Here is a 17043-nt window from a genome sequence, read left to right on the forward strand (position 1 = left end):
GTGAGAGAGTGATGCAGGGTGGGGTTACATTAAGATTATATTACAGGGTGTGAAGCCTCTCGTGTGTCTGACCGCATACAGTAGACACTGCTATGCCATTGATGTACGGGTCCTGATGACAGCAAGGCCCGTTAAACCTTTGAGTTTAAAAAAACCTGCAGATAAACCGCAGATGGTCAGGGGCATTCCGTAAGATGGAAACTCCTGTAAGCTGACTGTAAGGACATGTTTCCCAACACAGTGTAGATAGAAGATGAGCTCTCAACTCGCATTACGTTTAAACGTTCAGTACTTTCAGTGTGTGAAAGCAGAATGAGAAAGACTCTTTCTACTTTATTTACTCCATAATAAATTCATGTCATAAACATCCTATGCTTCCTAACATCCTTCCTAGGCTTCCTAACATGCTTATTATAACCCTTCCCATGCTTCCTAACATGCTTCCTATGCTTCCTATCACCTTTCCTATTAGGGATGCCCCGATTGATCGGCCAGCGATCGGTATCGGCCGATATTCAGTATAAATATGAGATTGGTGAATTCCGATAATGCTTTATTTTCACCGATCGTGAAAACCGATCGAAAAACATGATCCAATTCTTAGCGGAGATCTCACTCGCTGTCTCAGACACACAGAGCTGCAAACTGCCGCTCCTCCTCCCCAGCCCCTCCCGCACCCGTGTAAACACAGAGGCTTATTGCCTCAGGCAATAGTCTGCTCTAGTCTATGGGACCGTGAGCTAACGTTAGCTACCTAGCTATCGTTACTGTTTAAACTAAATGACCCAGTCAACTATTCACTTTTAGTTTAATAAATGAGGCATTGTCTAACGTTATCTAGCTGGCTAGCTACTGATGGCTGCTGATATCAACAAATGCTCCAGCAATAGTCGAGTGCATGATAAGTTACCTCCGTTGACTCGTTAGCCAACGTTAGCTCACGTTAGCTCACGTTAGCTCTATATGGAATGTCCAGTAAACTAAATAGTTCACTGAGGCGTTGTCTTAGCGTTATCTACCCGGCTAGCAGTAGCTACAGATAGCTCCTGATATCAATGTCTTATAACATTGATTCGATGCGTATTCGAGCTGAGGGCATGCTGAATGTGATTCCAAAGCACAGTATACCAATAGGGTCCAGCTGCAGCGCCGGAGAATCCTGGCCGTAGCTGGAGGCTACTCGAGTACACACAGACAGTGGAGCTGTTTGCAGATAGCGAGCATTTTGACTTGTTGCATGGTGGCGATGTCTCGCAGATAATACAACAAGTATGATTATATAATATATATTTTTTATAAAAAAAATTAAAAAAATTCTCTATATATATATATATATTTTTTTTATACCAAAAACAATCGATATCGGATCGGTATCGGCCGATATGGCTCAAGACGATCGGTGATCGGTATCGGTGGCAAAAAACGTGATCGGGGCATCCCTATTTCCTATGCTTCCTAACATCCTTCCTATGCTTCCTAACATGTTTACTATAACCCTTCCCATGCTTCCTAACATGCTTCCTATCACCCATCCTATGCTTCCTAACATGCTTCCTATGCTTCCCACCACCCTTCTTATGCTTTCTATTACCATCTAGTGTTAGCATGTGAATGCTAATAACTATAAGGAGAGCGGTCAGTGTATTCGTGTGTTTGTCTGTCTGTGTGTCCGACGTGCCGCCCGGTGGACATTTGCGCTCTACTGAGCACACCTTTCTAGTTATGTGCAGTTTTCTTTTTTCATTATATAAAAAAATAATGCTCGTATTGCTGTTTTCATATATGGATATTGCATACTTTCAGCTACTCTCTAAATACCGGGTGCACCACTCAAACACGGGCCCAGGTGTGGGGTTGTCACGTCTTGGTGTGCAGTGTGGGCATTAGGGGCCTTCGGTATGCCCTTTTCACAGCTCAATTCATTAGTGTTGCAGTGGTGCAGACAATAGCACAGGACCTCTATAAATAATCTGAGACTCAAACAGTAGTGAAGTAGGGAACATGTGCCAAGGAGGGGGAGAGAGAGAGGAGAGTGATTGGAGGAGGGAGGAGAGAGAGAGAGAGAGAGAGAGAGAGAGAGAGAGAGAGAGAGAGAGAGAGAGAGAGAGAGAGAGAGAGAGAGAGAGAGAGAGAGAGAGAGAGAGAGAGAGAGAGAGAGAGAGAGAGAGAGAGAGAGAGAGAGAGACAGAGGGAGGGAGGGAGGGCACAGCAGCTAACACAGCATAATTAGCCCCGGCTGCTTGGTTACCTTCCAAACAAACGTGCTGATTTGTGGAGCAATGGAAGAGGAGGGGCAACGCCAGAGAGACACGGGAGAGAGAGAGAACAGAAAGAGAGAGAGAGAGAGAGAGAGAACAGACGAGGGGGGAAGGAAGAAGAAACAGATGAGAGGAGTGATTGCGCCGTGCCACACACACACACTTGAACCTCAGTCTCCCTTGGAGACAGTGGCAGCGCTGGATCACCGGCAGGACCGGTACAGCAGTAGAGTCTTACCGCAGACCAGCGCTCTTCTACTGAGACACCTCTACTGAACTCTTCTACTGAGACACCTCTACTGAACTCTTCTACTGAGACACCTCTACTGAACTCTTCTACTGAGACACCTCTACTGAACTCTTCTACTGAGACACCTCTACTGAACTCTTCTACTGAGACACCTCTACTGAACTCTTCTACTGAGACACCTCTACTGAACTCTTCTACTGAGATACCTCTACTGAACTCTTCTACTGAGACACCTCTACTGAGACACCTCTACTGAGACACCTCTACTGAACTCTTCTACTGAGACACCTCTACTGAACTCTTCTACTGAGACACCTCTACTGAACTCTTCTACTGAGACACCTCTACTGAACTCTTCTACTGAGACACCTCTACTGAACTCTTCTACTGAGACACCTCTACTGAGACACCTCTACTGAACTCTTCTACTGAGACACCTCTACTGAACTCTTCTACTGAGATACCTCTACTGAACTCTTCTACTGAGACACCTCTACTGAACTCTTCTACTGAACTATTCTACTGAGACACCTCTACTGAACTCTTCTACTGAGATTCCTCTACTGAACTCTTCTACTGAACTATTCTACTGAGATTCCTCTACTATTCTACTGAGATTCCTCTACTGAACTATTCTACGAGATGCCTCTACTGAGATACCTCTACTGAGCTGTGTCACTTCCCTAGGGGTAGAGAGAGAGAGAGAGAGAGAGAGAGAGAGAGAGAGAGCACCAGGGGCAGTGAGAGTCACATCGGAGAGAGGGACGGAGGAGAGTCAAGTTCGGAGTGTTGGGAAGAAGGCAGAAGAGTTGACAGAGATCTGAGAGGAGGAAGAGGAGTCATCGAGAGTGTGAAGAAGAAGAAGAAGAAGAAGAAGAAGAAGAAGAAGAAGAAGAAGAAGAAGAAGAAGAAGAAGAAGAAGAAGAAGAAGAAGAAGAAGAAGAAGAAGAAGAAGAAGAAGAAGAAGAAGAAGAAGAAGAAGAAGAAGAAGAAGTGGAGGGAGGAGGAGGAGGAGGAGGAGGATGCACAGAGCTTGCAGGAGGAGCTGCTGAGCGTGCAGCAGCCAAAGCACACAGACAACACACACACACGCACACACGCCTTCCAGGGAAGGACTGTGGGTTGTGCCCCTAGTGGAGGATGAAGAAGCACTCGGCCCGAGTGGCTCCTCTCAGCTCCTACAGCACACAGGTCTTGACCTGCACCGTCTCTGAAGGTAAACCAAACACACTGGAGAGGCCCAGGAGACCATGCTCTGAAAGATGTGTTTTGTGTGTGTGTGTGTGTGTGTGTGTGTGTGTGTGGCCTTGTTTTCTTACTGTCCCCACAGTGTGATGCAAATTAGATTTAGTTTTGTTGTTGGGACATTGGCCAGTCCCCACTAGTTAAATTAGTTATTTTAGGTTTAAGGTTAGGATTAAGCATGTAGTAGTTATTGATAAGGTTAGAGTAAAGATATAGGAAATTAATGGAAGTTTATGGAATGTCACCACAATGCATGAAAACGTGTGTGTGTGTGTGTGTGTGTGTGTGTGTGTGTGTGTGTGTGTGTGTGTGTGTGTGTGTGTGTGTGTGTGTGTGTGTGTGTGTGTGCGCGTGGGTGTGTGTGAGAGTGAGAGTGAGAGTGAGAATGAAATTAATAATTGGAAGCTCTGCTTATAATCTTTCCATAAGGCACTGATATGATTCTTTAAACAGCTGCGTGTATTTGTAATGACCGTAAGGGGCATCCCATGTGACATCATGCTCATAGCTGTGTCCATGGAGTGTACCGGCATTCTTACAGCGTGGGTGTTCGGATACACTCTAGATGTTGGGATGGATTGTTCATGTTAGAGCTTGTATCAAGCCACAACAATCTATTTGATCACCAATATTCAAGGGAGGTTTTACACTTCATCTTTCTATACACAGGACCGCCTGTACTGCAATGACTTGCAATACTTCCCAGAATAACACACTTTAATATGGCGGTTGAGCTATATGACGTTATTACTTAATTTTTGACAGTTTTATGAATGTTCCCAGACATCAAGATGTCAAAATCTATTTTCTCTAATTGCAAGGACTTGCAAATACTCCAATACTTCCCAGAATAACAATCAAACCCTAATATGGTGGGCTATGTACGAGCTATATGACATCATTACTTTCTTTTGGACAGTTTTACGAATGTTCCCAGACATCAATATGTCTAAATGTATTTTTTCTAATTGCATCTGTCATAATTCTTCTACACAGATGAACTTTGTTTCTGCTTCCTGTTGTTGACAGGATTACTGTAGTAGTACCAGCATACAGTTACACTGTCTCTCTCTGTCCTCTGTGCCTTCCCACTGGTGTGAACAAATAGGCTCAAGGCAGCTGCTCCACTCTCACATCTGGTCCTTTCTGCTGTCCTGTGCTGAAAATATGATTCATGTATTGGCCGAGTTATTCTTTACACTACACCCCCCCCCCCCCCCCCCAAGTTCACAGCATCCATTAACCTAGAATTGATGCCCTCTACTTTTGCAACTGAGGTTAAAGAACGGTTGTGCTCGTCTTCCTTTTACCCGTTAAGATTACCCACGCCACCTGTACTCACCTCGTTTGATATAAGGAGCTGTGTCGTGCCTGGGCCATGTAGCAAGACATCAATGTGAGCTCCATGTTGGATTCACTGCCGGTCAATCTGTCAATGTCAATGTCAGCCTGTCTCCGTGGTGGGGGATAAAGCACTTGAAATGTGAGGGTCCACATAGACCCACTGCGTCACACTGTCAGAGTGTATGCTCTCTTTAATGGATGGTGTGGATGGGGTATGGCGGTGTGTGGCATATGAAAGGGAAACACCATCGGTGCGCCTAACATATCGCTTTACAGAGTATATATTTTGTAATGAATTATGGTGATGTGTCGTCAGCGAACGGGGTGGATGTGGTCTCACGAGCAGTCCTGTGCACCGCTTACCTTTACCTCTCTAATAATCTATTCTATGGTACCTAAACAAAAGGTGCTGTGTGTATTACAGTATGCATGGGTATGTAGCTTGGCTAACCATCTGCTTGTGTGTTTTCTCATGGGCACAACAATGACTTTGTAGGTCAAGGTTTACTTGTGTTTATTTTGTCTTCAGTACAATGCACCAGAGTAACTCCAGCAGTCCGCACCGTAGTCAGTTATGAGACTGTTGTGAAAATGTAAATAGAGCCAATAAGACTACATTAATGACAACAAATACTAGCTGAGCTTTAATATAGCCTCATCCTGACACTGGATCAGTCTGTCATGCTTCTGCCTGTGTGCTTTAAAACCTCAAAACCAAAAACTGACTTAGGAAATTGTCAAATGTATACTATCATATCAAACTTGAGTGCCATATTAAGCATCCATCAGCATTTCAATAAAAAAGGTTGTTCATAACTATTGTAAAACCCAGCTCAAAAACAGCTCATTTGGCTGCTCAAACCATTTCTCAGGATTGTGGGGGGCGTGATCAGATCTTGGTTGATTGACAGCTCAAGTGCCATTATATTTTCCATTCAATCACTAAAATGTTTTACTGCCAACGACCAAATCTATCAAATGGACCCTACTTGGTTAGAAAGCTTGACTAATTGACTAACTAGCAAACTAGGTTAGACCACCCAAATCTGTGTTTTTATTTAACTATACCTCCCAGAGTATGGCGCTAATCATTTTAGCATTTTCCATTCACTTACATGAAATGGTTAGCATTAGCTTTCCTATGCGAAACTTGTGAGATTCTTATCAACTCTGTGATTAATACAGATGTTGGCGGTGTAACCCCAGTCTGCTAGTTAGCTTAACACAGTAGCTTTCAAACCATGTCAGGCTAATTTTAATTCTCAATCTAATTAAAATCAAAGAAAAGTGCAGCGTGACAATTGGAAGTGTTGTCTGCTAGGAGACATAGAGACATCAATCATCTTTCTCCTAAATATGATTGATGTAGGAGATGATGCAGAATCTAATTATGTAATAAAGATGTTGTTGGAGCCAAAATGCCCTTCTGTTTATTTAGTTTTATTTTAACTCACGGTGCAGAGGTTTGGCTTTATCAGTCACCATGGCAACCACCACAGGGGGTGGTTACCCATATATACCGATCAGTGGGTGACGAGCCCCAGGTGCGAAAGGGGAATAGCCATACAGTTTTTGACCGTGTCTTGTCGTGTTCGTGTTGATGTGCCGTATAGGTCGGCGTTCAGTGTAATTAGGAAAAGAGTTTTTTGTATTATATTATTTGGTTGATAATGGTCAATAAAAGGATTGGCATATCGAAAATGATACGAGCACTCTGGACATTGAATTCTTCAAGCACGCGTCTAACTCAAGCCAGCCCACTTGCCCCTCGCAGTAGGCTTATAGGTAAAGGAGTCTACAGATGTCTTGCTTAGCCACGCCTAACTATAACCCAGAAACAAGGGAAGGGAGAGAAACATGTGCACTATGTTCAGCCTGACTGGGGCTAGCCATGGTCTAGCATGGTATGGGTTTCTTGCAAAATTCACACTACCATAATAATAATAATGCAGGACTTCTTTATGGGGTCTTTAATCGGCATGCAACGAACTGGACATGCAATTGGAGCGGCACACACACACACGCACACATGCATTGTCTTTTTCTCAGTCGCCGATGCGATAGAGTCTCTGCGCCTAACCCATCCCGTCGTCCTTCCCCCCATGGGCAGCCGGGAGCAGATAGGGCGTCAACGTGAGCCGCGCCCCGGGGACCAATCCAAGTGCTCCTTTCCGTCTTCGTCAAGGACGCCACAGTGTTAGCGATCTGTTGTTGTGCATGTTTTTCCATTGGGTTTATCTTATCAGGGGGGAAACCCTTGCGAGCACGGGGAGAACATGCAAACTTCACACAGAGGGGCCTGGGAGATACCCCACCTGGGTACCTGGCATCATGGAAACCTGGTCCCCAAGTGGGAATCGAACCCTGGACCTTCTTGCTGTGAGGCAACAGTGTTAACCACTACACCACCGTGCCGCCGTGTGGTACACAAGCTAAACCCATGATGATACAACAGTCCAAGCCGGCTTTGGCCAGGTTGTGAAAGGTGGCTGTCTCAGCCAGGGTCCAGCCAGGTTTGGCCAGGTTCTAACTTCTAAAGACAATGGAGAAACCGGACACAGCATGGCTAAACCCTGTCTAGGGGAGGCAAGGCAATATTCTAAATAGTTACATAGTTACACATGTTCTCATACTTTTTAGGTGTTTAAAGGAACATGCCAACATTTTGGGAAATTAGCTTATCGTCTTCTCCAGAGAGAGACAAGAAGATATATACCAGTTTCCTCTCTGTGCGTTCAGTAGAAATCTATCTGGCTGCACGTTAGCCTAGCCGGTTAGAGGTGTTAGTTGGACAATGCCTAGGCTAACCGGCACTGTCCGCTTCCATTCATTGTGCTAAGCTAGGCTAACATGCAGCCAGATAGCTTTCTACTGAACGCACAGAGAGGAAACTGGTATATATCTTCTTGTCTCTCTCTGGAGAAGACGGTAAGCTAATTTCCCAAAATGTTGGCGTGTTCCTTTAAGATCCAAAATTACATAATTAGGAGCCAATCAGGAATTTACCTTGCCAGGCGCTTTAACTCAGGATAGATGTTACTATGCCTGACACAGGGAAATCTACACGATCTGTTGATGATAACAAGGACACATAGATACAAAGGGGTCTTACACAAAGTGCCATGCATGTGAGCCACCACTAGGGGCAGAGTGGCTAAGTGTGAGTGAATGAATGAATGAATGGCAGAGTGAGCGAGTGAGTGAGTTAGTGACATTGGCAGTCACTAATATCTAATATAAATGACAGTATTTACAGACTGAAGAAAATATTTTATTTGCTTCTTGCTAGGCTGCCAAAGAGTGTTTCAAAAAAAGTTTTCCAGTTGTTTTCATTTCAGAAATTAAAATGTCAAATTAGAAGCCTCATTAGCTTGATGGAGAATCCTTGCTGTGATAGAATCTGATTAGGCTTAATCCCTAGATGAGCCTTGTAGAATAGATACCCTCTTTGTCTCCAACATTTAGCTTTCACCTCCTACTGTAGATCCATGCTCCCCACTGGGGGATGATGCAGCTCTCTCTAATCTGTAGGAAACGTAATGCTACAGCACTGCTACAGTTAAATCACTACACTGTGGTACGTTCTTTGAATCTGTAAGAGTGCATGCAGGGAACAAACTTAACTTTTTGACTTACCAGCCATTTGGCTGGTAGATTTTAAAAACTACCAGCCAGGCAGATTTTTTACCAGCCAAAAATTAAAAATAGCTTTTTAGTATATCGCCTGTTATTATTACTATATAATACTCTCATATGCTATTTTCAATTAATATCATAAACAACATAAGGAATATTAGCATAATGGGCGGCTAGGTGGTGTAGTGGGCAAGGCACTCGCCACCAGTGTGGAGACGCTAGGATTCGCGTGTTCGAATCCAGCTCTCCACATTGTTTTCAGTTTAGCTGGTCGTCCGCAGTAATACACATTGGCCGTATTACGGGGAGGGAAAACTGAAGGGTGGGGATCGAACGTTGTGAACAAGCGACTCCTACAAGTCGGTTGGTGCGCCTGCGCAGTAGAATCAGGAAGTGTCGGGGGCAGCGTGAGCCTCCCACGCGTTACTCCTCGACACTGAGAGATCGAGCTGCGCAGGTGAAAAGATGCGACTGCTGTTACCTCAAGTACCGGAGGGGACTTGTGCTATGTATGACTTAGTCCACATTGCAGCCGGCTTGTGGGAGGCAAGAAACAGCGTTCGTGACAGGGGAGGGTTGAATTGGATGATACGAAATTGGGATGGGAGAAAATATAGAAAAAATGGGAGAAAAAGTGGACCAAAAAAAAAATAATTAGCATAATTTTGAGTGGACTGAAGGAATGAGTCAGCGTTAATAGTTTTAAATGCAAATAATTTATTGAAACATAGAAGTGGGGTCGGGGACACACACACTGTTTCAACTCACCACCCCCGCATCATATTGTAGTCTAGTCTGTCTTCAAACTTCCACTCCTCTCGAAACCTTTTTATATTTGAATATCAACATTATCTGTGCATCCTCAGTAATCCTGAGTTTACTACAATATGCTCCTCTCCTGAGTCCTGACTAGTGACTTCATCGTCTTTCCAAACGCACGCACACACACAGAGAAAGGGAGAGTGCCCCCCCCCCCATTTCCCTTTCCCCAGTCCACACTGTCTGCTGTTCTCTATGGCTCTGCCGCTGATCAGGATTAGCTTGTTAGCTTACGCTAACATAACGTTCATTTCGGGCGATGTGGGCATAAAGGAATGGCGACGATGCAATGCATGTTAGATGCATTTGACCCGTTGTGAGAAGAAGAAAAAACCACAGACTTATTTCGGCTCGCAAAATAGGCGCACTGCTGTGTAGCTCTGCTCTCAGGGAACAAACTTAACTTTTTGACTTACCAGCCATTTGGCTGGTAGATTTTAAAAACTACCAGCCAGGCAGATTTTTTACCAGCCATTGGCGGTTGGCTGGTACTTATTTTGTTCCCTGAGTGCATGGTGTGTATATTTGGGTAAAAGATTTCAAAGGTACTCTTAAAGTCCTAAATGAGGACTCTAGTACCTGTACACTACTCACTGACCGCATCATGCATACAGAGGAAGCGTTTCAGTAACATTGTATACTCTATAATGTGTATGTGACTAATCAACTTTGACTTTAGAGGGAAATATACACTTGATCTTTAAATTAACTGTACAACAGAACTGACTTGAGTTAATAGCTAATAACTGTAAAATTGCCATTGTTTCATTTCATTTAATTTTTATTTATTCGTACATGGAATTATTACAGTCCAACAGTACATATTAATCTGCTCCAAGGAACAGGAAGAAGAAGAAAATTCTTATTTGTGCCTGCCCCTACACACATCGTTAACATTGCAACTAATTGCAATGTTTACCAAACCAAACAAAATGTACATACTTATTTTGCAGAAATGGAAACATCCACACAATTAAATTAACATAAATAAATACATTTTGTATATCTATCAGTTAAATTGCATATTTAGGTAAAAAAATATGTTGAACATGTTGCCTCAAATCAAATGACACATTTGCTGTGGGTTATACTGGCTAGACCTGCAGTATATAGTTGTATCTATTCAGTATTGATGAGGCTCCTCCACTGAGTTGTGCCTTTTGACCCAACAACCTTGAACTATATATGCTCGATGACATCAGGGGCGACAGTGGTTCAGGAGGTAGAGTGGTCGTCTGGTAGGGATGGGTACCTTTCACATTTGAACCGATACGGTACCGGTACCTGTGAATCGATACCGGTACCCAACGGTACCTTTTTTCGGTACTTTAGTCTCAAAAATCTTTATTTACCTACCTCAGTCGTGAAAAAAATAATCCAAACTTCAAATAACTACAATTTCGACCGTTTTCGGCTTGCCATTGCTCCGACTGCTTGGTTGTTGAATCAAGTCAAATCCTAGGTAAGCATATATTGTGCGTGTGAACGTTGACATGAAAAGAAAAAAGCAAAAAAAAAAAAAAAAAATTGTATCTCACTTGAATCGATACTCGGTAGTACCGACATGTTTCGGTTCGGTACCTCAAAAGTACAGAATTCGGTACCCATCCCTATCGTCTGGTAATCAGAAGGTTCCCGGTTTGATTCTGGCTCCTCCTGGCAGCGTGTCGAAGTGTCCCGATGAGCAGGTCGGCACCTTGCATGGTTGCCTCTGCCATTGGTGTGTGAATGTTTGAGTGAATGGGTGAAAGTGTGGCATGAGTTGTAAAGCGATTTGGATAAAAGCGCTATATAAATGCAGTTAATTTACCATTGACCATCAACATGTACAACAGGCTCTAATCATATCCCAGAACGACAGTGGATATTATGGATTTACCCAGACCGACGCAGACTTTTTGTATTAACATGATAACTCAAATAGCTTTCATTCAAATATTTTAACATTTGTGGTGCACATTCATGACCGCTAGCGGAAGAAGCCTATTGATTTTGGTGCCCCCATCACCTTTCCTCTAGTGCCCTCATCAGGCCAAATGTTACATTTTCACATTAGTGTATGCACCGATCCAACTTTTTCAGTCCCGATACCGATACCTGGGTTTGGGTATTGGCCGATACCGATCCGATACCCATTGTCCAAATTTCTTTTCCAAAAAAGTTACAAAAAAAGAAAACGTATCCACGTTTTTTTTTTAATATTAAAATATATTTTGTTTTTAAGAATTGTAAAGGATCACAAGTGTGTTTTTGATTTGTTGTAAACAAAGACAGAAAATAAACTTCATTCATTCAATTAATAAACTGTATGCCTCACTGTCACTGTGTGGAAGAGACTGGGATCATTCTTTTGTGCAAGGCAACATCAGGCTTGACTTAAAACATTACTTTCCTAACTTAGTGAAACTAAATGTAACAAATGAACACATAGATATAAATGTACTGAATGGTTATCTTATTTTATTTATATATATAAAAAAAAAAATCCGATATATATATTTTTTTTTACCGATGCCCGATCCAGCTATTTTACTGATATCGGCGGCCGATACCGATACCAATATGGGATCGGTGCATCCCTACTCTTAACAGCTTTCATCCGAATCTTTTCAAATTTGCCGTGCACATTCACCCCAAGAGGAAGAATCCTATTGATTTTTACCTTTCCTCTAGCGCCACCATCAGGCCAAACGTTCAATACTCAAATAAAAAGAAGAAGTTCTGAGTCATCTTGCTATTTCCATCCAACTAAAAACATGAATTACTCCTCAACAGCTCAAATGGTCACAAAAGATGAATTGATCATTTGGGCCGTTCGGAGACATACCCGCTGTTGGTCACCGACAGCACGTGTCTAGTTTATGACCATGTTTTGTTTAACGGCTATCGTTTTGTTATTACTATGTTTTCCCCCCCTCTCTCCCATCGTATATGAAAGCTTATAGAGGGCTGGGAAATTCAGCTGCAGAGTGGGTCGACACAAGGCCAGTTCTATGCTGGCTTGATTCCCACTTCTATGACTTTTGTGAGTGAATGATACAATTTGCCACATATGACAAGCACAGCCGGCACTTTAATGCTCTCTCATCAATCGCCAGCAGTGACCTCATGTATTCATTCACGTAAAAGATAAGTTTGGCTACTTTAAATCTTTAAATCACCTTTCAATCTAACACAGGGTTTCCTGCAGGTTTTCGATAAGTTACATTTAAGACTTTTTAAGACCACTTGGAATAGAATTTAATATATTTCACGGCCATCACACAGATTGTTGGAGGCTATTACCGCACTGCTTACTTTGCAGCCCAGACACTTCCCCCGATACAAGTTATCCTGGTGGAAAGGATTTCGGATCTAAGTAGTCGTTTTATTGGATATGACAGAGGTATTAATTGTACTCATATTGCTTGGAGTCCTGCTTACAGTTCTTTGCACGTACTGAACTGATAACGCAGAGCCCTGAGTGGCTCTGGAGTAGCAGGAAGACACGTTGCCACGTGAACATTTCATTACCACAAATGTTGTTTTTTTTCTTCTTCTTTTTTTGTCACTGTGTGACATCACCCATTTGATGAATTCCCATATGACACCTATTCTGTGCCCCGGCCCGTCAATGTTTGTGAACATGCACCACCAGAGCTATATAAATTAGAGAGACAACCCGTCAAATGTGTGATCTGGGGCTGCCCCATAGACAGTGAATGAGGTTTAGGCCTACATTTAGGTTCAGACCTGTTAGCAATACTAGAATATAAATATAATTGGATGTAAATTACGTTAAAGGTAATTGGATGTGTGAACTCGTTTTATAGCATCTTAAAAAAAAATTACAGTATTTTTACATTCTTTTATCTGGGTGACTGACAGGAGAGAGTGGTGCAAGTTTGCAAATGTTAACTGAACTGCCACAGGAATAACTGTCAATTGTTTAAACGCACAACATTCCCCTTTACATTCAGGATCCTAGGGGTGTTAAAATAAGTGAGTGAGGGGGATAAGGTTGTCTTTCTCACTTTCAGAAACAGTGGACCTTTTTAACATTCATGTATGCTGATTGCTGCCCTTCCAAGCCAAGGTGTTGGACCTTTTACATCTGATTGACTCGTTTGGTCTTGCCCAGCTCGTCACTGACTCTACCCATAGGTTGGGCCATACACTAGATCTAGTGTTAACGTCTGGTTTTCCAGTGTCCAGTTTAATCATAACAAATGCATGTTCATCTGATCATCTTGCTGTTGTGTTTACCTTATCCCTGTCACTCCCCACACCCAAATCCCCTCCCCCTGTACGTTTATCTCGCAACATCAACCCCTCGACTGCCAGTAAGTTCTCCACTGCCTCCCTAGCTGCCCCTAACACCTGCACTATTGAAGTCTCTCCCTCCCATCTTAGCACTGAATAGCTTACATCCCTATTCAACACCACCTGTCTCTCCACTCTGTAGCCCCCCTTAGACAGAAAAAACCTAAGCCTAAAGGACAGCCCTGGCTCAATCAACACCAGGGCCCAGAGAAAAGAGTATAGGAAGTGAGCAGAAGTGGAAACGTGACAAACTTCAAGTTTCACTTGAAATGCTTAGGGCAGTCACATTAAATATCAGCTAACGGTCAAAGCGGCGAGAGTCATATATTTGTCTGACCTCCTCAACAACTCCCACAACCCCAGGACCCTGTTCACTACCATCAACTATCCCCCAGTACCTGCCTGGATGTGTCCCCAACTAAGTGTGAGGAATTATCAAATTCTTTCACTACCAAAGTTGAGGCTATCAGAAGGAACATCTCACCCCCCACACGTAACTTAGCTGTCCCTCTGGTCTGCTCATCCACCCTGGCCTGCTTTCAGCCCATCAGTCTACCCACCCTCACAGAGATAGTTTCTTCTATGAAACCTGCAACCTGCCCCCTTGATACTGTTCCCACTGCTCTCCTGAAACAGGTTTTTCACACAACCAGTCCCAGCATCCTCTCCATCATTAACAGCTCCCTGGCAACTGGTACTGTTCCATCCTGCTTTAAACATGCAGTAGTCCAGCCCTTATTGGAAAAAACAAACCTTGACCCCACCCAGCACAGTAATTACAGGCCTATTTCCAAGCTTCCTTTTTTGTCAAAGATACTTGAAAAGGTCGTTCTGCGCCAATTGTCTCCCTACCTGAACCAGAACAACATCCTGGAGACATTTCAGTCAGGGTTTAGGACTGGCCATAGCACAGAATCAGCCCTCCTTAAAGTTTCAAATTACCTACACCTCGTCGCTGACAATCGTGACTGCTCTGTTTTGATGCTGCAGAGTGCAGGTTTCGACACTGTTGATCATGACATTCTATTAGATCGTCTACAACATGGGGTTGGTGTCAGTGGCACTGCATTAACATGGTTCTCCTCCTATCTCACAAATAGAAGCTTTGCTGTCAACATTGCCAACTGCTCCTCCCCCCCAGCCTCTCTCTCCTGTGGGGTCCCGCAAGGGTCCATCCTTGGCCCGATTTTGTTCTCTCTCTACATGCTACCCCTTGGTTTAATCATTCAGAAGCACAACATCTCCTTTCATTGTTATGCTGACAACACACAGCTTTATGTCTCTCTGACACCCAATAACCAGTCTTTACTCAACAATCTCATATCCTGCCTTGATGAAATTAAATGTTGTAAATGGCGCAAAACATTTGACAACTCAATGAAAACAAATGTGAAATAATCCTCTTTGGTCCCCCAGACACTGTCACCACCCTTACCAACAGTCTAGGCAAGCTGTCCGCCCTGGTCAAGCCCTATGTCAAGAACCTAGGTGTCATTTTCTATCCCAAATTTAAGTTTGACAGACAAGTAAATTCAGTGGTGAAGGCATGTTTTCTCCAATTACGCACCATTGCTAAGCTCAAAGCCCTTCTCTCCCCTGCAGACCTTCAGAGAGTTATCCACGCTTCCATCTCAGCTAGATTAGACTACTGCAACTCTCTCTATATAGGTATCAACCAGTCTTCCCTGTCCCGCCTACAGCTAGTACAAAACGCTGCTGCCAGACTGTTGACCGGAACCCGCAAGAGAGACCACATCACCCCTGTCCTTGCCTCCCTTCATTGGCTTCCAGTACGCTACAGAATACATTTTAAGGTTCTCCTGTTCGTTTTTAAAGCCCTTAATGGTCAGCCCCCCTCCTACATCTCAGACCTCCTATCCCCCTATTCCAACACCAGGTCCCTCAGGTCAGCCGATCAGAGGCTCCTGACAGTCCGGAGGTCTAACCTTAAGCTCCGTGCCTTTGCTGTCGCAGCCCCTGAACTGTGGAACAGCATCCCCACCTCCATTAGGCTTGCCCCCTCGACAGATGCCTTCAAGTCTAGACTCAAAACCCACTTCTACTCATTAGCATTTCCCGATTCACACTGACTCATGCCCTGTTGGCTTGTGTGTCTGTATAACTGAGATGTGATTGTTTTCTATATGTTGTCTAGATGCATCTATGTGTATCTACCCTCTGTACAGCACTTTGGTTGACATGTGTCATGTTTAAATGTGCTCTATAAATAAATCTGATTGATTGATTGATTGATTGATTGATTGATTGATTTGTTTGATTGCTTGATTGATTGATTGATTGATTGATTGATTGATTGATTGATTGATTGATTGATTGGAAAATACAACACAACGTTTTTTCAAGCCAACACATAGCGACATATAGTGTTCATTTTGTGTCGTGTGTAGAGAGTCTACAGCCATGGTGGAAATGGCAGGGCTGAGCGTCAAGTGCTGAGCCAGCAAACTGAGACCAAGCAGCAGCAAACACCCAGCACATGTCATCTTTTATTCCTGGCCTGGTGTAAAATGATCACACTGTTGAGAGCCATAGAACGGATCTGGGCTCTCTCACTCCGGAACCACCCTCACATCATCCAAGCAACACACACAGGCATGCACACATGCATGCACGCACGCGCACACACACACACACACACACACACACACACACACACACACACACACACACACACACACACACACACACACACACACACACACACACATTTACACATTCTGTGTTTGCTGAGTTATTAAGGGCCAAACGCCTTTCAGTCCTACAGTCCATTAAGGCAATGCACCATTCTCAGTTCTGCTTTGATGGCAAAAGGAGCGCTGCAATGAGTACGATTCAGAATAAATCCTTAGCATCTCCCTTCCCTATCCCAGGTTGCCAGTGGTGAGTCTGATGTGTGTGGTGTGTTACAGTAGGGTGGCCCATGCTCCCTACGCACTGCAGCAGTCTAGCTTTCTGCTCTCAGATCACTGACTATAGGAATGCATATTCAGAGCTGTGGTAGGCTAATAGTTTCTATCTATCTATCTATCTATCTATCTATCTATCTATCTATCTATCTATCTATCTATCTATCTATCTATCTATCTATCTATCTATCTATCTATCTATCTATCTATCTATCTATCTATCTATCTATCTATCTATCTATCTATCTATCTATCTATCTAT

At 43.4% G+C, this 17043-nt stretch overlaps 1 protein-coding gene across 2 annotated transcripts in view; it reads left to right on the plus strand.

Moving 5' to 3' along the window:
- Nucleotides 1-17043, plus strand: part of slc35f4 (solute carrier family 35 member F4) — a gene marked incomplete at its 5' end in the record, with an annotated part of 78192 nt that overhangs the window by 41936 nt on the left and 19213 nt on the right. The window contains one exon of one of the 2 annotated variants that reach the window (XM_084309750.1): nucleotides 3621-3724. The exons of the other annotated variant lie outside the window; for it this stretch is intronic. Within the exon in view, the coding sequence (XP_084165876.1) occupies nucleotides 3649-3724 (76 nt within the window). Of the gene's footprint in view, nucleotides 1-3620; nucleotides 3725-17043 lie in introns of those variants that run through there. 2 annotated transcript variants of the gene reach the window in all.

The sequence above is a fragment of the Notolepis coatsorum genome, assembly GCF_963971535.1.
Source record: "Notolepis coatsorum genome assembly, chromosome: 3".
In the NCBI taxonomy this organism is placed as follows: Eukaryota; Metazoa; Chordata; class Actinopteri; order Aulopiformes; family Paralepididae; genus Notolepis; species Notolepis coatsorum.